Source organism: Nicotiana tabacum, chromosome 11 (assembly GCF_000715075.1).
Source record: "Nicotiana tabacum cultivar K326 chromosome 11, ASM71507v2, whole genome shotgun sequence".
Lineage (NCBI taxonomy): Eukaryota > Viridiplantae > Streptophyta > Magnoliopsida > Solanales > Solanaceae > Nicotiana > Nicotiana tabacum.
Window position 1 is genome coordinate 8849618 of NC_134090.1, and position 21218 is coordinate 8870835.

Below are 21218 nucleotides of genomic sequence, written 5' to 3' on the forward strand. Positions count from 1 at the left end.
TATATTATTTAGATAGTAAATATAAAAGTGATTTTTAATTTTGATCAATGTTGACCTAATATCCGACCAACTTTGGTCGGTTATTTTCCAGAAATTAAAGTATAGCGACCAAAGTTGGTCGGTAAATGCTTCCCTTATATTAACCGACCAACTTTGACCTGTAATTTTAAATAGGATTTCTTTATATTTTATAAAATATTTTAAATAATAATATTAACCACTTTACCGAACAAAAAGTGACCAACCTTAGTCGGTAAATTATTTAATAATTTTCTCCATATTAGAGACCAACGTTGGTCGCTTTTTTTGACCAACCAACTTTGGTCACAAATTTTTGGTCGATAATTCCCAGATTTCTAGTAGTGTAGAGGCAATTGTAATAGGTACTTAGAGTATTCAAGTTAGAGTTAACTTGAAGTTGTCGCAATAGTTAGAGGATGTTTGCCACAACGGGATTAGAGTCAATCCTAGGTTTACAAAAGTATTTTGTAAATGCAGTTTTTGGCTCCGTGATTTAGTGGAGAGTTTGGGAAAATCTTACTGAGAAGTAGGTCGTGTTTTTTTCACCTTTTCAGCCAGGTATTTTCTACGTAAAATACTTGTGTTCTTTACTTTCTGCATTTACTATTTTAGCAATAGTAGGTTAAGGAACACTTAGACGAATCAAGTCCTTCCATAATCAGTTTAAGGGAAAATTGGACACCACACAAATCACCCTCTTGTATGGTATTAAAGTTAAAACATCAAATCTTTATACTACTACTTCTTTCACGTTTATCAAAACGCTTGTTATATCGATCAAGCACACCTAATTTAATCAAGCCTGAAAATATTTTTTCGTTGAGCCTTATTAGAGTTTATAGAACTTAAACCACTTTGTAAAAATAACATTAAACAAACACACACATTAGCATGTCTAGTTGAGTTGATATTTCGATCTTGATCATAGTTGGTCTTAACAAGATCAGAATTCATTCAGAGGTATTTAATATATCGTAACAAAATTAGATGAGTGAATTTTGAACTCGTGAATATCTTTGGATTTTGTTGAAAGAAGTGGACGAAATGAATAATAATTTAACAAGAAAAAGTTGGATTATATAATAGTACTAAACACTAGTGTGTCAATTGGTGCAGCACAAAATAAGGATCTGCCCTTGGACTTAGAAGTTATAATCCTGATGTTGTATTTGCTATTCTTGTTATTATTATTAGCTGCTAATAATAATAATTAGCATAAGACTATAGACAAAAAGTAGCAGTAGTGTCGTTATCCAAGTGAAAATACTCTTGACCAAATCCTTAATTGAAAATGACACGAAAGTCATTCCCTCTTTGGAAAGAAAATTTGGAATCATTATCAATTGCAGGAAAAAAAAATAGAAAAAAGGATAGAGATAACATTAATGACTGCAATTTGAAAAGGTACGTGTGTTAGGGGAGTAAGAATTAACTTAAATAGTCGTCTATCCAAGTGCTTAAACTTAAAATAGCTGGCAGATGTATAACATATGTATACTATATGTATAATATGTGTATAATAGTGTATAACCATTATATAATCTATGTATACTAGCTAAAAAAGTAAACATTAAATTCCACCAGTTATTTGTGTAAGGATCTCGAAATTGTTACGCAATAGCCGGCCGGATTCCATGTTTACTTTTTTAATCGGTGTATATAAATTATACATTAATTATACACAGTTATACATATATTATATATGAATTATACATATATTATACGTCCACCGACTATGATTAGCTTAAGAAATTAGGTAGGCGGTTAATCGGGTTAATCTTTCCAAACTAGGATCCTTACGAAAGGTTGTACATATATTTTCCTTTTCTCCCTCTCTTTTAGCTTTATTATTCTTTTTCTTAAATTCAATTATTCATTATCCAAAATCACTTATGTGACTAATCTAGATTCAGATCTGAGAGATCTACTAAGAGCGTAAAGCACTCTTTAACAGAGAATTGTACTCCTATCTTATATGGATAAATAACATTGAAATTAAATTAAGCTCTTCTTAATTAGACATAGATATCGCACATCGTCGGGTGACTGTATTGTTTTATTATATTGTATTGTTTGATGAATACATTATTTGGTAGATTGTATCGTTTGCTGTCATTTCATGATGTCACGCACCAACAATAAAAAATGATTATTTAATACTAAGGAATATTCTAAAAAAAAGGATATATAAAAGAGTAGGATAAAGTATAAAATATGATTATTTAATATTAAGGAAGGGAAGATGAGAGAAAAAAGCAAGGTGACGACGCCACCACACCAAATCCGTCATTTCATAAAGTGACACTTTTCATCGCTACGTAACGACAGATACAATAAAATTTAAATAACAATTAAAACAAATATTGTATTTAAGGTAACAATATGATACAATACGATAGGTAACAACCATCCAAACAAGTTGTTAAATAGGTAGAGAATAATATGTCCATATGTCAGCCTTCTATTGTCCTTTTGAATTAACCAAAATCCAATTAGTGAAAAAAAAAAATCAACTAAATCCAATTCAAAAGGGTTTTATCTCCACCTCCCATTTCCCTCCTTTTTTTCCCTCCGTTTCCAATTATTTCTCAAATTTTCTTCCTCCCCCACTTGCCACTCTACCCGTAAAAATAGCCATAACGCTATAGTACATAAGTACATGACCACAAGTTTGAAGTGAATTAGTCAGTATTAAGGGTTTCAAATAACAGAAGACGTTCGACTTCACTCAACGAGTGTCAGTTATTTGCATGACGTTATCAAATTCAATTAACGTAAAAACTTCGTGTCACGTCTGTTTTAATGCATGATCAAGTGAACTTTTTTCTTTTATACATGCTAAATTCTTCGCTTTTCTTCTAATTTTGATGTCAAATGTAGATCACATTATCGTAATTGGAGCAAATGCATTCACTATTTTCATCTCGAATTATATATTTAACGTGAGTATTCTTTAACTCACACGTAAGGTGTCATTTCTTGTGGCAGTGACACTTCATATCCATTACCTTAAAGTTTTGAATTCTGATTCTGCCACTGATAGTTAATGTCAACTCTAAGTAATTCTCCCCTCCCGATCACCACTTCCCCTACCGCCACCACTACCGACGCCACCAACCGCCGCCTCTCTCTCTCAAAATGGAAAGGTGCAAAACTAATACCACTAGCAATATCATTAGCAATAGGCTTACTCTTCCGATGATTCTGCTAGGAAACTTGGTGCTTATCTTATTCAAGCTCAATTGCAGGTTAGCATTAATTTTATTCTTTACTTTTATTTACTAAATAGTAGTATAGTACTAGTATGTTTTATGATTTTAACTTATATATACTGACAACGTATATTTTTACACTATTTGTTGACTATAACTTGTTATAGTAGATGACCAGTCTTATTTGCATTGTCAGTGTATAAGGTTCTTATATTAGGGCAGCCCGGTGCACTAAATTCCCTCTACGCGCAGGGTCCAGGGAAGGTCCGAACCACGAGGGTCTATTGTACGCAGCCTTACCCTATATTTCTGCAAGAGACTGTTTCCAAGGCTCGAACGAGTCACCATTATGTTTCTTATATTGTAAGGTCAAATTCACATATAACAATAAACAACTTTTCATAAGACATTTGATATGGTAACCTAAAATAGTAACTTGCTATAACAATATGTAACTTCTTCATAAAAAAAAGTCATGTTACTAATAACACTTTTTATGAATGATTATATGTAATAACAATAGTAATATTCCCAGTATATTTCATAAGTGGATATGGGGAGGGTTATTTGTGTGCAGATCTTACTCCTTCTTGGGCAAGTAAAAAAACTGTTTCCGATAGATCTTTAGCTCTTACAAATGATTATATATAATTATTCTTTACATGATCTGATATTATAAAAATTAAATAAGTTTTTGAAAATAAGAAGATCAACACAAAGTTTAAATACTAAAATAAATTGTTTTAAGCATAATATTAATTTGGTATATGACTCAAAAAAAAAAAAAACCAACTGCCCACTATACTTCTTTTAGATTTAGTTAATTAATTTTAATATTCAGATGGAAGGGGAGCCTTGGCATAACTAGTAAAGTTGCTGTCATATGGAGGTCACGAGTTTAAGCCGTGGAAACCACCTCTTGCAGAAATGTAGGGTAACGAGTTGCGTACAATAAACCCTTATGGTCCGGCTTTTTACCGGATCCCCGCATAGCAAGAGCTTAATGCACCGGGCCCCAGTTTTAATATTCAGATGTTTAGTATTGTGTCTTGTATATTTTAGTTCCATTTCTGATAATTCCTATTGTGGTAGTATTTCAATATTTTTGTGGGCATGCAAGTGGCTACATAAATAGTTATGTGGCTTGATCTCTTTGAAGCTATGGCCAAGTGTATAGAGCCCCTGCCAAATGTCTTGTGCGTGGAAAGTTTTTGACAAGTAGATGAACACTTGTCAGTTTCTTATACAAATCTTATAATTATAAATACTCACTTCCTATATTATCCGAAGACATACCAATAAATATTTTGTTCTCTCATGATTGCTAATGATTAGTAATTATCACTACAAGCCTTCTCATTTTTAATTACGTCTAGCCTTTTGTGTGTTCCAATTTCTTTTATAACCTGTGTGTATTTCCTAATTCCAAACTTGTCGGTGTTATTTAATTTTGTTGATTCCGGTATCCTCTAAATAAATAGAGGTATGCTTGTTTAATCCTAGGGAAACATTTCACATTGCTAAAATAGTTTCTTAAGATAGTGCCTAGCACTGCTCAAGTTAATTTGTGTATTTTCGCTCACAAATAATATTATTGCAGTATTATGATTGTTTTTTCCGGTGTCATTTCCCTACACCTATCACTAATGCTATTTATGTTGTGATGCACTTACAGGCTTCTAATAGCTCAAGTGCCTTATTCCTAACAGCTGCTGCAAATAACTTACTGTGTTTAAAATTGGCTGAGGGGTTAGGAGTGAAAACATCAAGTAAATGGCTAACTTGGTTCAAGGTTTCAAGCATACCAGCAATTATATCTCTTCTAGCAAGTCCAGCTATTCTATACAAGATTTTCCCTCTAGAAATGAAGAACACACCAGATGCTCCATTAATGGCTAGAAGGAAACTGGAGCAGATGGGTCCCATCAAAAGTGATCAGTGGGTTATGATGATAGTCATGCTTGTAACTGTTGCATTATGGATTTCTGGGTAATGTTCAAATACTTATGTTTTTATGTGTTCAAATACGGATGGGTCCCTAATGTAGTTTAGTCGTATGTTGCTCGGACTCTCCGAAAATGTTGCCGGATGTGTGTCGGATTCTCTAAAAATAAGATCCGACAAGGGTGCAGCATCATTTTGGAACGTCCGTGCAACATAGAATGTAGCATGAAGGTAATACAAAATCAAGTTATATATACTGGTGAATGTGCTATCTCTATATTAGATGGTGCAATCACTATTTTTCACACTCAAGAAGAAATTTTCTAGTCTTAGGTTCTCAAAGTTAAGGAAATAGACTGTGGGGCTAGCTCAATCTTAAAAGCGGAATGCCCAGTTGTCTCTTTGTATGATTTTGGACAATATCACCTCAACAATATAGCTTTTATTTGGGGTTAATTTAAGCCCAAACGTTCATTTTCTTAACATGTTATTAGAGCCATACGGATCCTTATTCTTGCTTTACCCTATGTTAGGCTCTTATATTATGTTTTTGTTGCTCCGGATGTCCTCCCTGTGTGTGTGCGCTGACGGAGCGAAGGATGTTAGAGTATCCTATATTAGTTGAGAGAATGAGTTGTTGTCTCCTTAATATGGTCTCGGGCGACACCACTCATGAACTAGATTCTGGGATTGAGTTACACTCGAGGTCCATTTTCTTAACAATCAGCATGATATTTACTTCTTTAGATTTACTAGTACTGCAATAATGAGCGAGGTAGCCTGATGCATAAAAGAACATTTCTTGGTCCAAAAGATTAGAGCTTTTGTTGTGTTTATATATACTTAAATACATGTGCTTCATATCCCTCTGCTCATGACCAGATTAACCTCTGCACTAGTCTTAAAATGTTGCCATGTCTTTTCTTTATTTCTCTATTTCATTGTAGCCTATGAAGGCCGGGAGCTTTGGAGCAACAGTTAAGTTGTCTCTGTATAACCTATAGGTCACGGGTTTGAGCCGTGAAATTAGTCACTGGTACTTGCATCAGGGTAGGCTGCCTACTGATGGAACATGCAACTTTGTGGCTGCTTCTACAGCTTGAACCTGTGACTTATAAGTCACACGGAGACAACTTTACCGTTGCTCCAAGGTATCAGGGCCCCTCGTGAACGCGGGATGCTTTGTACACCGGCCTGCCTTTTTTTTTTCTTCTCCTCCTCATTGTAGCCTATGTTTGATAATGAAACAACTTTCCATTTAATACAGAGAGGCTCTTGGGCTAGCAAGTGTTATCACAGCAATGCTAGGATTGTCACTACTTTTGGCATTTGGAATACTTACTTGGGATGATTGCTTAAGTGAAAAATCTGCATGGGATACCTTAGCTTGGTTTGGAGTTTTAATAGGGATGGCAACACAATTAACTACTCTTGGAGTTGTTGCTTGGATGTCAAATGTTGTGGCTAATTTCCTCAACTCTCTTTCACTACATTGGTTTGGAGCATTTTGTATACTTCTAGGAACATATTACTTCATTCACTACTTGTTTGCTAGTCAAACTGCTCATGTTGCAGCTTTGTACCCAGCATTACTTGGAATGTGTTTGGCATCAAAAATTCCAAATCTTCTTGCTACATTGTTATTGGGATACTTCAGTAATCTTTTTGGTGCATTGACACATTATAGCAGTGGTCAAGCTGCAGTATATTATGGAGGTATTTTCTTCAAGTATATTTGATAAATTATCTCCATTAAGATTATGAAGGGGAGCCTTGGAGTAACGGTAAAGTTGTTTCCTTGTGACTTATAAGTCACGGGTTCTAGCCATGAAAACAGTCACTAATGCTTACACTTAGTGTAGACTGTCTACATCACACCCTCTTGGGGCGCGACCCTTCCTCGGACCCTGCGTAAACGCGGGATGCCTTACGCACTGAGATGCTCTATCTCCATTAAGGGGAGCCTTGGAGCAACAGTAAAGTTGTCTTCGTGTGATCTATAGATCACGGGTTCGAGCCGTGGAAGCAGCCACTGATGTTTGCATTAGGGTAGATTGTCTACATCACACTCTCTTGAGGTGCGGCCCTTCCCCGGACCTGCGTAAACACGAGATGCCTTGTACACCAGGATGCCCTATCTCCATTAAGGGGGGCCTTGGAGCAACGGTAAAATTATCTTTGTATGACCTATAGGTCACGGGTTCGAGTCGTGGAAGCAGCCACTAATGCTTGCATTAGGGTAGACTGTCTACATCACACCCTCTTGGGGTACGGCCCCTCCTCGAGCTCTGCATAAACGCAGGATACCTTATATCTTATCTTCATTAAGATTATCTCTAAGCAGTCTAAGATAACAGTTATCTATATTTTGGTAACTGTTCTCTCTTTTCATTTATGTTTTAGGAAGTTGAATAATTAATCTCATTTGTTGCACTTTGGCAGCTGGTTATGTGGAACTACGCGATGTCTTCAAAATGGGGATTACCATAGCTCTTATTAATATTGCCATATGGGGATTAGTAGGAGCTGGTTGGTGGAAGATTCTTGGCCTTTACTGAGACTGAAAAATATGCAAGTGAATCTTGTGTTAGAAAATATGGCAATATTGACAATAGAAGAACAGAAAACACTTGAAGATTTAAATACTGTGTCAATGTCAAGTCACTGTCTTAAAAGCGATTTCAGCTAGGCTAGGTGCAAATCGTTGAGATCAGTAGCTCCCAAAGGTTACACGACACTCTCAAACACGTGTACTCATGACCGGAAGTTCGGAATTTTGCATAAATACAATTGCCCAGAAACTTATTGAAGAACAAGAGAAAGAGAGGAATGTGTTTTCTGTGTTAGTATAGAAGAGAAATCAGAACTTGTATATACAAGTAAGGAGGCAATGGTTAGGTGGTAATAGCCAAGATCTGAAATGGCTGTAACGTTAATTGTGTTTATGGTTTAAATTCAGGAATGACATAATGACTGCTTTTAATTCCAGGAAATGAACCTGGTAAGCATGCATTTGGAGATATTTTTTGTAAACTCAAAATATCAAAAATAGTTTTTTCCAATACATGATTTGGATTGGGTCTCACGTATATCTGACGCGCATGGGTCAGATTGTGGACCATTATATGTGCTTGTTTATTTCAAAACAGTTTGATTGGTACAAGAGGCTATACTTTCTTAATATTATTGGTACCAGTATCTGAGCTTGTTTATTTTAGCTGATTACCATTCATTTTAACACGTTAAGCCTTGTTGCATCATTAGATTAAATGGGTGAAATCATCCACAATCCACTGCCTTGATCAACTTGGCTACATTCTCCTCGAGATACGCAATAATGCCCTTGATAGGCACTCCAGAACCCACCAACTCTCGTGAAAACCTAGGTAAGTCGGTCCTCCATTCATGTAACCCGGGGTATGGATCACGAGACACTTGGCTGCAAGTGAATTTACCAGATCAAGCATAAAGCAGATGGAGTTTGAGGGGGAGTGTAGTATCATGTATTATTATAAAGTGATAATGATGCTCTTTCTGTTCTGTGCTTTCTTCTTGATTTGCGCCTTGGTAGTCAAGGAACGCGTCTGAAGAAGTGGCGGGCGCCCTCTAAGTTGACCACCCTCCTCCTCTCAACATTTACCTTTAGCTACTTTAAACTTGTCCCATAACATAGAAGAGGAAAAAGAAAGACCAGAGATATAAAAGACAAGAGATCTCTTACTGAATAAGCTCAATTTTTGCCCTGGTTCAAAGGCAAATGCTAGTTGGATTTTTTGTTCAAAATGAACCTCTTCTTTAGGATTGCTGAGACTTTGTCCTTACAGCTCTAAACAGTTGGACTTCTATTATGTAGCCTAAAATTGTGACAATGCTTCGTTTAGGCAGAATTTGTAGAAGTATTACTCCAAATGGTTGAAAATGAGAAGAGACCGAATTGCACAGATAGCATTTGAGAAATTGTAAGACTAATAGCTTATTTGGCCAAGCTTCTAAAATTTGCTTATTCGGAAAAATATTTTTTTCAAAAGTTCTTTTCAAAAAAGTACTTTTGATGAGAAGTAGTTCATGTTTGACTAATTAATTTGAAAATTACTTTTGAGCAACAATTAGTGTTTGACAAAGCTTTTAAAAAGTGCTTCTAAGTTATTTTTCAAAAAAGTGCTCTTGGGAGAAACTACTTTTTCTGCTTCTTCGAAACTACTTCTGCTTATACTCAAAAGCATTTTTTTTTCCTTCTAAAAACTTGGCCAAACACCTTAATTGTGGCAAAAAAGCATTTTTGACTAAAAAAAAAAAATCACTTTAGGCCAAAAAATAAGTTTGGCCAAACATGCTATAAATCTATGACTAGCTCAATGTGTGAAGACCTCCGGGTACTCTTATGTTCTATGAAAAGGAAATATGACTATTGTAAACTCTCTTATTTCTGATTCTGCATTAAACTCAATCAAAGAGCCAAAGAATGAACCATATGTTGCATAATTCTATCATTTTTATTAATCAAATAGTAAGTAACAACTACTCCGTATTTAGTAATTTAGATAACAAGTTATGCATTTTTCTTTTTTTTGGTTATAATTTCCAATTGGATGATTCAATAATCCAACCAACGGAAGATTTGATTTCATAGAATATTAAAGGATTCAATTTAGAAAATTAGAAGATAGATGCAACCTCAGCAAGATTGACACTCTTCTAGCTTTACCTATGCAACATTTTGGGATTGTTTTCCGCGGCTATTTTCTTTATTGCGTTTGCTTATATACTTTTCTCTATCTTTATTGCCAACCTAAAGGCACTAACGAATTCACTTATAAGGAAACTCATCAAATACAGATTTTTCGAGTCTTTCAAGAACTAGTGAAGCTTTAATTGAATTCTTTTTCAGCTCAGCTTAACGGATATCTGCATGTTGAACTTGGTTTTACCAAAGATACCTGGATTGGTACAACAGTTCATGCAGAATGTACAACACCGGATATTCTTAATTCTTAGCTACTTTAAATTTGGTATAAAAAAAAAAAGAAATTATTTTCTTGTAAAGTGAAAGGAGTGAAATCCAAAGCCCAAATCAGTTTTCTACTTTTTCCTTTACTTTTCCAAGTTTTCCCTTTAAACAGCACTCACAAAATAGAAAAAGGGAAAGTATGGAAAGCAAAGTTGCCTACCATTAAGGGGTCTACACTCTAAAAAGATTACTTTTTCATCAAAATCTTTTTCCTCCATTTGTAACTTTTTTATTTTAAATGTATTAATTAATCATTCCCTTTTTTCTATTTATTGATTCTTTGGACAATTCATAGGCCATATCAGCTACCTCAAGAAACAAAAAGATCACTCTCTTTTCCTACTTTCTAAAGTAGAGGGAAAAATATGTTCTTTATTTTATTGCTACTTTTATTTTCTTGTGCGGGTCAATTACTTTCACTTTTGAAAATTAAACTCAAAACTTAGCTATCTATCACTGTCTTCTTGAAAAGTATTTTGTATATATAAACATTCCAATACTATCCATGTGTTACATGCACATGTTGTTATCAAGGTTAATTCGGTCAGTTTTCACATAGTAAAATGCTCCAAGTTTTTTATCGAATTAATACATTAAGACAAATAGTGCATCGGAGAAAATTAAGTTATTTGTACTCCGGAGACTGATAAGGCGCCATAATTCTTTGATTGCTACTGATCAGTGTGGACGTGTATGACCATTTCACCTAAAAACTTAAGTTGTTAGAGAAAGCATACTTTATTTACTTAATTGTCTCTTCAATTAATACATTAATATAAAAATAATAAATATGAACCCATAACTTTAAAAATATAATGGGTTCAATGCTAAAATCTTTAAAAGTTGAACTCATATGATTTAAATCCTGGATCTAGGACCTCAGTCTGCCTCTAATACCTGAATAAAGTGTGTGATCATCTCATCAAAAAAATTAAGATATCAGAGAGCATACTTTATTCACTTAATTGTTTCTTTAATAATCAGGACAAGTTGGTTGGTTCGTTTCATCCTCCTAGTTATATAATTTTTTGTTTTTGTTTGTGATCGTGTTGCACAGAAAGTAGTTGTCTAGGAGTAGTTGTGAAACGTTAAATTTGTGTATAAAAAATTGTTAAAACTAATCCAACGGAAAACCATAGAATTTTAAATTCCTAATGTATGTTATTTATGGTAATCCTAAATCAATTGGTACTAATTAAATGATTATTGACTAACTTAAATAAATCACTTCTCATGTCTTAATATGGTTAGATACTTACAATTGCTTATCAAGAAGCAAAGTCACAATATTTGATTTCTAGGAATTTAAAGTCCACATTTAATAATCTACTCTATCCATATCTTCCTAGTAAATAACAAAATATAGCATTTTTATTTAACAGGTGGAAATTATTAATAAGATTATGATCTTAATGTCAAGATTAGTAGCTGGGATTAATTTTTCTGTTATAATGGGTGTGGAACCCCTAAGCAAGCTGCCATGGGAAAGAAGGAAAAAAAAGAAGTAAAAAGTAACTTTTTATTGAAAAATATTTTGAATTTGTCGGATTTATACTAGTTGATAAAAAGTCTGATTAACAAGTTTAAAATTTTGGCTTATTGTGAAAATTGACGACTGCTATTCTCTTGGAGGCGTTCTAGAACTGCTCCACTTTTGAAAATTGAGTGATTAAAAGGTGTTTCTTGCTAATTAATAACTAGGGGTTTTTTTCACTAGCCCGAGCCACAAATTATATACATTCGATAGCCGAAAAAATATATAAAATTGTATAATTTTTTTGGCTATTATTTTTAGAGCAGTTATACAGTGTCATTTTACCTGTATTAAATTTGAAATTGATTTATTCATTATTTGAATATTGGTATTAGATAATAATAATTTTATACCGAAATCTTGATATTATTTTTCATAGTTTGAACTAAATTTCTAAATCATAGGGTTGGTGGTCTTTTTCTTAATTTTAATTTTTGAGAAATTAATATTTTTAGCCGTTTCAAAATTAATAGCCGATAATATAAATTAATGAGCGTTTCACCGTAGCAGTTAAGTCATTGCAACTAGAGCAATACGCGGAGTTTCCAACTTGTAACTGAAAAACTAATTGAAATTCATTATATGGATCTTGATATATTAAGAAATTTATCAAAGCATTGCAAAGATATGGCAACTATTAAATTACTATTGCCTAGTTTATTTAGAGCCAATCATTTTCCTGTAGGTAGGGGTGTACAAAGGAAACCGACAAACCGTACCAACCCGATAGTCCGAGTCAAACAGAGAAAAAAAACCCGACTATGGTTTGGTTTGATTTGGTTTGGTGTTGGGGAAAAAACCCAACCATAATTGGTTTGGTTTGGTTTTAACTAAAGAAAGTCAAACCGAAACCAAACCAACCCGACATTACATATATAGAAATTTTAGATATATTTAATATATAAATATACTTATTGTGATGTAATTTATAAATATTTCTTAAATTTTTTCATAATTTTATCATTTAAGGTATTATTTCAAGGTTGGACTTAGAACTTTTAAATGCTCCAATAAGTTTTATAGCCATTAATATTAGTAAATTAAATATTGCTAATAAAAGCCCAAACCAAAATCAAATCAATACTAATACTAACAAAAGACATTCAATTCAATATTACGAACGAGAATGTATTGAATATCTATTTTTTGTTTTGCAATAATTTAGATAAAAATGCATAACCTATTTTTATTTTTCTTTAGTCATGTAATTAATACTCCCTTATTAGTCTATTTATTTTAGCATGACTTAGTACTTTTAGATTATGTTTATTTTTATTATGGCTTTTTAATTAGCAATATTTATATTAAATAATTTTATTGTCTTTATTATTGAATATTTTAGGATAATGCCATGACACATATCATATTTTGTATTATTCTCTTGGAAAATACTTTATATAGTTGTATCTTACTAGGATTAAAGAAATATTTTGAGCATACATTATATGTTTTGTTCTACGAGGATTTTACCGAGGAAAAAGAAAAACTCGAGAAAAACGATCGAAAAATCCGAGTTTTATTGGTTTGGTTTGGTCTTTAGATTTAATAACCCGACACAATTGGTTTGGTTTGGTAATCATAAAATCCGAGCCAACCCGGACTATGTACACCCCTGCGTATAGGTATCTTCCATAGATTTTGTTATAGTGGAAGTATTATATTTCTCCAAAACCAAGAAGCTAAGGCGCTTTTTCAAAGTTTTCATTGATGGGATGCATCTATATAAAAAATAAAAATAAAAAGAAACGGAGTCAAAATTTGAAGTTTATGAATTTATAAATTTAATTCTTCTAAATTATTGAGTTTTAAACTAATAGTGTATATATAAGTAATAACTTTTTTAAAACAATGGACCAAAGTTATTAAATTCAGCCGAACCCATAAATTAAAAACTAGCTCTATTCCTATATACAAATGATTAAATCATAGAAAGATGTACATAAAAAAGAGAAGAATATCTAAGAAAAATGTTATGGGGGATTAATATATATACTTTTATGCAGGGTCAGAGACACAATTAATATGTCCCATACTTTTTGATCTCTTATCAACTAGAGAAGAAGATCTTCCTCTTCCCATACCCTTTTTTCAGACCTGACTTTCAGTTCAACTACAGCTCACTAACAAGAAGTTGTATTTTTTCTGGATTTACCGAGCATTGATTTTGAATATCATGACTTAAGAAAAGTAGACTAATAATATATAAAAAAAAAAATCATTCTTTTTTGTTTTCATTTATTATATTTTCACGTTTGGCATGAACTGATGAAAGTGAAGGAAACTAACCATATATTGAGTTCAAGAATGAACTATGGTCTATATATGGTGGGGGTAAAATAACCTTATTTTTTCCTTCCAACGCTTCAACGATAAGAAAGTTAGACGTCGATTTAGAATTAAGGTGACGAATATATTTCGAAACTAATATATATACATGTATTAGTTTGAGTGCACGTATGGATTACTACAGAATTTGGTTCTTTATCGTGTTTCCTAAGCGTAAAGTAAACAACCAATAAAGCGAACACATCGATTTTTTACGTGAAAAATCACCCGACTCAAAAGGTGCAAAAACCACGACCTACTACGTAGGATTTGCAACTCCAACTCCAACTCCACTAGAATAAATTCTTGTACAATGACCCTTATCACTTATAGCAGCCTTCTTCCACCAAACTCGGACTTGGGTAACTTTGAGATGTCTTGTACAGATGTACAAGTATCAATCATGAGGAGCTGATCCTTTCTGCTGAGGATCTGGTTCTTCACAACATTGAAGCAGCTACGTTAAGAACCTAGTTCTTTAAGCATTTGTCATACTTTGTTAATCATCAAAACTTCAATACTCAACAAATTCCCTTTTTTGATGATAACAAACTTTGTACATAGCAGAACCAGGTAATCACATCAAAGAACCAGATAATCACAACAAGTGACAAGTACTATTGACAGACATGTATGTTCACAACCCACAACCTTCCAACCTTATCTTCCCCTTTTTAGTATCATCAAAAACACATAAAAAATGTTAGATATTAAACATAGATAATGTAAGATTTAAGGCCAAACAGGCTACAACACAAACTTAAGAAAAGGCAAATAGACTCGGCTAATTATCCAATATAGTACAAAGTAGTAAAGTAGAGCAATATGAGACATTAAGTAGTGCCAAGAAGCCCAAGGGCTTATCTTCATCATTATAACAAAATAAACTAAGCATACTTCCAACTCCTCAAACTAAGACAAAAAAAGGACAAAAGATAAGGCACCACTGGAATAGTAAAAGAACTAAGGACACTAGGAAGAAACATGTTCATGAGTGAGAAGCATAGGAGGTCAAGGCTTTCACAAGGGTGGCAATCCGTTGGGCATGAGCTTTCCTATCTCTTATGAGCTCTTCTCTGAGTTGCTTTGTTTCCTTTCTCAACCAACTCATCAAGTGAGATTTTGTCTAATTCCTTGGCTTCCTAGATTGCATTGACTTTTGATTCCCATGAAGCTGGAACGATTCTTAGAACTTTGCTAACCAACTCTTCTGAAGCAAACACTTTTTCAAGTGATTTTAGTTCATTGGTTATTATAGTGAACCTAGTCATCATATCCTGGATGAGCTCAGACTTCTACATGGAGAAAAGTTCATAGTTTCTCGTGGGTAGCTCAATCCTTGATCTTTTTACATGGTTTGTTCCTTCATGAGCAATTTGGGGTGCATCCCATATTTGCTTCGCATTAGAGCACACAGAAATTCTATTGTACTCATCAGGACTAAGTCCACAGATAAGAATTTTCTTATCCTTTGCACTTTTCTCCATCATTCTGAAATCTACTGCAATAAATCCGAAGGAGTCTTTAGGAACTACTTCATTTTATGCATTTTGTTTAGTAGGAATCAAATGACCTTGGTTCATTATGGTGTATAGTTCAAAGTCTTCAGCTATCAGGAAGTCTTCCATTCTTGCTTTCCACTAACTGTAATATTTTTTATTGAACAAGGGAGGCCTGGTAGTTGATTGTCCTTCATTATTTCCGGGTGGAGCACTCATCTTGCTTCCAAGTTCTCTCTAGGTGTTAGCCGTGTAAATGAGAGAACCCACTCTGATACCAATTGTTAGTTTGAATGCCCGTATGGATTACTAAAGAACTTGGTTCTTTACCGTATTCCTTAAGCGTAAAGTAAACAAGCAACAAAGCTAACACAACGATTTTTTACGTGGAAAATTACCCGGCTCAAAAGGTGCAAAAACCACGACCTACCACATAGGATTTTCAACTCCAACTCTACTACAATAATGAGCCGAAATGCATTAATTACAAGACTGTAATTAAATATTCTTCAGTAGTCCTACTACTCATATTTGATTCACAAATTACTCTAACTTGTAAAGCAAAAGACTCGATCCAATTCACTAATTGTTTATGACACTTGATTACAACTCATTTCCTAAAACATATTCACTAGACTGACTCAGGAAGAATACTAGGCAAGTACTCAACACTAGTAAACGACTTATGACTCTTTAGTGTAAAAAGATAGTTTAGAAGTCCAAAGTTGGTCCTATTTAAAACACCACTTGTGATCTTCTAGGAGTCGTATTCATAGTCAGCTTCCTCTTTGATAGGACTCCTATTGTTCTAAGGATTCTGCAAGCTTTGGGATTTTTGTCTCTGACTGAATTATCTATATCTTCTTGTGCAACGATCCTTACCACTTATAGCAGTCTTCTTCCACCAAACTCGGACCTGGGTAACTTTGAGATAAAGTTACTGTCTTGTACGGACGTACAAGTATCAATCGTGCGGAGCTGATCCTTTCTCCCGAGGAGCTGGTTCTTCACAACAGTTAAGCAGCTACGTTTAGGACTTGGTTCTTTGAGCATTTAGTCATACTTTGTTAATCATCAAAACTTTAATACTCAACAATATGTGTTTAATTTTCTTAAATATTTTTAATGTGCATGCATGTGCAACTCAAGTTTTAGATAGTAACTGCGCGCTTAACCAGTATTTACATGTCGGATTCACCTCAGAGAGCTTAGGAGAATGGAGAAAACCTATGTTGCGTAAATTCTCTAAAAATGTTATTGCACTCGTATCGAGTTCTCAAAAAATATACTACTTTTTGAATAGTTCGAGTAATGTAGAAGAAAAAAAAATGATGATTTGACTAGTATTAATATACAATTCCAAAGATGAATTTGCCTCATATTTGTTACATGAGATTAATATGAAGTGACAAGAGGGATAAGATCAACCATATTATTTCTATGAAATAGGAACTGAAGACGTAAGTGGGAATTTAGAATTAAGTGAAACAGATGAAACCGACACCAAATAACCAATAATCATATACCTAAAGATTTCCAATTTTTCTTATATGATATAGCCATATGGACAGCTTTCGCTTTGCAATTTGTGTCCTCCTAGAAACCAAGCAAAGTCCTCATTCAAATGTTTTGTTTTCTTCTTGAAACTTTATATAATATGTGAATGAATGTGTAGTAAACCCACATGCACACAACTCATCAATTACCTTTTTCTGTGGGGTTTCTCGTGAGACAATGGGAGAAAAACATAACTCACAATAACACGTGTTGTCCACATTATAAAAGTGAAAAATTATATTCCTTTTTCCAATCACATAGCCATATTATAGCCATACCAAGAAGCAATTCATTAACCACCAAGAATTGCATGGACCGGAGCAGTAAGTATTTTTTTCATCTTCAACAAAAAGCCTTAGGTTTGAATCTTGGGTATCGAAACGTCTTTATTAGAAAGCACTATACCTTCAAATGCAATATTTTTCGGTGCAAATAAACATTTAGTCGGACCCCAAATCATATATTGAACAAGAAAAACTAAAAAAAGAATCAATTGATTCATTTTTCAATCATCTTGGACTTGCTTTTGTTGCCTATGGTGGGCTCCTAAGTCTTTATATGATGAGAAGTTAATAGTATATTACAGCTAAAATCCCACTTGCATGTCTCCTAGATGTCACAACTCGAGAAAAATCCCAATTTTCCTTCCCATCTACTGATCAACATGACTTTTTTGATTGAGGGTTTTGAAAATGAGATCTCATTAGCATCGATCTGAAGTTTTTTAGAACTGATAGTGACCCGTCTGATTCAGAATTTAAATTACTTGCATGGTTACAGCCTTAAGGTTTTTACCACTAAATAAATATAAATATTGCACTGCATTATATATTACACTTTTAAATTTAATTATGAGTTCAAAATTCAATACGGAGTTCAGATGTATCCATAACCAGAACAGTACTATATCCGCCCTCTAATAGTGACATATATACTGTAATTATATGGTTGGATAACTTGAATGCACGATTTTTTTTTTAGCTAAATTATAATCTAAGAACAAAGTAACATTAGTATATGATGCCCAAAACATGAGAACAACGGATGAATAGATAGTTCAAAGTCAGTAATGCATTTCTACAGCTTTTTATATTATCACGACATGGCCAGGATGCAAAACCCTAGTTTCTTTGCCTAACATCACACAATCCTGTAAAAAAGAACTCAGTTAATTAAAAATTTCTTACATTTCGAATAATATATATATATATATATATATATATATATATATATATATATATATATATATATATATATGCCCCCAACAGATATTTTGCACGAGCTGGATGATGAAAAATTTATCATAATCAGTTTCCTAGAAAAATAGATCTATAAGAATTCATCGATCTCAATAATAAAATAACATCAATGGAATCGTCCTGTATTAAGAACTAAATTGACTAAAGCTATAGGTCATATTTATTGTGAAGAGCCCACGTAATTATTATCCTAACAATAGAAACTATATGTAGAGAAACGTTTTCTTCAATCCCCAAACTGATGTGAGATTACTAATAAAAGATAGAAAAACAAATACTACAAGGACTGGTCAAACAAGACAAACTTGTTTTGTTAAAATGTAGGTTGGACCCAAAGTCTATAGTTTTAACTAATTTCTAGTGTCTGCATTTGGCAAACATTTAATTGGATAATCAACTTGCATATTTATGGTTGTCAGTGCAACCAATTTAGATTGATGTTCAGATTTTTCAATCATGTTATAATTACAAGTAGCTTAGATTCACATGCATAGATAAGTAGACCAAGTTGTTCTTTTAGTTATTTTGTTTTCTCACATAAGCAAACAAGATTGGTCATAAACTCTTGAAAATGTCAGTATTGGATTGGATTAAAAATCACTGAAGAAGATAAGATTATATCATTAATTATATATGCTTTACAATACTTTTAACTTTATTGTCAAATTCTGTACTTTGGGATGGGGATGATTATGAAATATAGTTTGAAAAAATCACCAGATGATCTAGTGTACTTTACAAGAAAGTTGGTTCGGTATTTTTCAGACGCTGTTTCTTTATTTTTTTTAGCCGAGGGTTTAATTCGCGTACACTCTATCCTCCCCAAATTCCATTTGTGGGAATCCCCTCCGTATGTTGTTATTATATGACGGTCACTATTTCTGGTTCAAGAAGTTTTTATTTGTGTATAATTCTGTGGGTAGTTACTCGCCTTTATCAAGGCTTTAAATTTCGAAACAGATTAATTGGAGCATCATCTCTCAACGCTCTATTTTAGTATAAAAAAAAAAGAATATTAACAAATTACAAGAGTTAGCAAACTACGCTATTTTAATTTTAGACTGGGCAAACATAAATTTTACGGACGAATACTTGTAGTATTCTACTATGTTCAAAGTCATCCCACTCAATGTTCCGTACTTGACTTGTTATATTTTGATTTACATCGGAAAATTCTACTTTGTAGATAAAATATTTCCTATTAAACTCATACTCATAACTCGAGCCTGAGACGTATGCATGTAGATTTATGTTCAACTTGCATGTTGGTAGTTTCTCTATCCGTAAGTGATGTACAAATATAGTACTTTAAAGAAAACATCATGCGCAAGCTTGTTATACAAACAAAGAGATAATAAGTTTTTAACTATTTTCTATAAATAAATACATACTTCCCATTTTAGGGTGACCCAATACTATGGAACTAATATCTTATTTTACCTCGATTTTTCTCATTAAAAGTTAGTTCAAGGCACATCTTAATCTGAAAAAAATACGTAAAAAAAGTAGTAACTAGTAGTCTAGTACTACTACTACTACCATTTACCTTTCAATTAATCGGCAATATTAACACCGACGCCGAGGAGATAAAGCAGGGATATGCTGACGCTTCCAATATATTTAGCTAGCTCAACTTTAGCCGAGCCGCTCCAAACAAGCCAAGCCATTCCACATTCTGCTTATCACGGGTACATATAGCTTATACTGCTATGTTAACAAGAAAAAAGAAAAGAAAAAACTCATATATTATCACTTAACTCATATCCAGGAACTTAAGGAGAAAATGATAATATCTTCATATTTTAATTTGTAACACTAATTTATTTCATGATTTATGCTATTATCTTTACTTGTCGTATTTTGATTTTTTTAATATAATTTTTTTTAATTTATTTAATGTTAATGTAAAATAGTTACAATTTGATTATTTTACCCTTAATAGTATATTCTTTTATTAACTAATTTATGTCTCTCTATCCCTTCGGGCAGGGGTAAGGTCTGCGTACACACTACCCTCCCCAGACCCCATTAGTGGGATTTCACTGTAGGGGTAAGGTCTGCGTACACACTACCCTCCCCAAACCCCATGAGTGAGATTTCACTGGGTTGTTGTTGTTGTTGTTGTTGTTGTTGTTTTGTTAACTAATTTTATGAATTAACTTATTTCAGATTTCTCAAGTAATTTATGTTCGATAAAATTTTATTGACTAAAATTAAAAAATAAACATGTAATTGTATCAAGATAAATAATTGATAAAGATCAATGGAATGTTTTCTGCTTTCATGGGAAGAGGAGACATGAGGCTGACGGGTATCTTATAGAACATATCTTAACCTTTGTTTTTAATCTATCATTAAAAGAGATTTAAGCATAATAATAGAAAATAACCAAATCAAGTTTCAGCCTTTTGAATTTACGAAAACACATATGGATAATTCAGACCTATATTGACAATTACTGGAGCAAGTTGTAGGCTTGAAGCATTGGTAACGTTGTTTCCGTATAATTTATAGGTCACATATTCAAATCGTGAAATCGGTCGCTGATACTTATTTTATAATAGATTGCCTACATTAAATTCTCTTGAAATACCGTTTTTCCTCGGATTCTAAATAAATACTGAATGCTTTGTGCATTAGGCCGTCATTTTTACAGTTATAGCCTGTGGACAAAATATCTCCTCACACGTTCGAGTTTACAGGTATAGCCAGTGGACGGTGGACTAGAAATCAAATTACATTTGGGTTGAATTTGGAGTTCATTTCATTTAGCCCCTCAAAAATACAAGTGCACCTAACCCCAGTCAGATTCTAACCCTACATCTGACTCAAGTTTTGGTTTTATTTAAAGTGAGAGAA

The 21218-nt window shown here is 33.3% G+C and overlaps 1 protein-coding gene across 4 annotated transcripts; it reads left to right on the plus strand.

Annotated features, from left to right (window-relative positions):
• The first annotated feature begins 2724 nt into the window (after positions 1–2724).
• On the plus strand, positions 2725–8168 carry LOC107789764 (dicarboxylate transporter 2.1, chloroplastic-like). Of its 4 annotated transcripts, none has more exons than XM_016611637.2 (4): positions 2725–3269; positions 4909–5222; positions 6445–6893; positions 7620–8168. In XM_016611637.2, the coding sequence occupies exons 2-4, from the start codon at positions 5098–5100 to the stop codon at positions 7733–7735; spliced, it is 690 nt and encodes a 229-aa protein (XP_016467123.2). In that variant the 5' UTR covers positions 2725–3269; positions 4909–5097; the 3' UTR covers positions 7736–8168. The 4 variants fall into 4 exon arrangements, with proteins under 4 accessions (XP_016467123.2, XP_075080845.1, XP_075080844.1 ...); XM_075224744.1 differs by lacking the exon at positions 2725–3269 and adding an exon at positions 4514–4716; XM_075224745.1 differs by lacking the exon at positions 2725–3269 and adding an exon at positions 4538–4567.
• The last annotated feature ends 13050 nt before the right edge of the window (positions 8169–21218 follow it).

Excerpts from the sequence above, each read along its gene's own strand:
- LOC107789764 (XM_075224743.1), top strand. The coding sequence starts at position 4,897 with ATGCACTTACAGGCTTCTAATAGCTCAAGTGCCTTATTCCTAACAGCT. Across the intron at positions 5,223-6,444 it reads GTTGCATTATGGATTTCTGG|AGAGGCTCTTGGGCTAGCAA; the intron begins GTAATGTTCAAA and ends CATTTAATACAG. Across the intron at positions 6,894-7,619 it reads AGCTGCAGTATATTATGGAG|CTGGTTATGTGGAACTACGC; the intron begins GTATTTTCTTCA and ends GCACTTTGGCAG.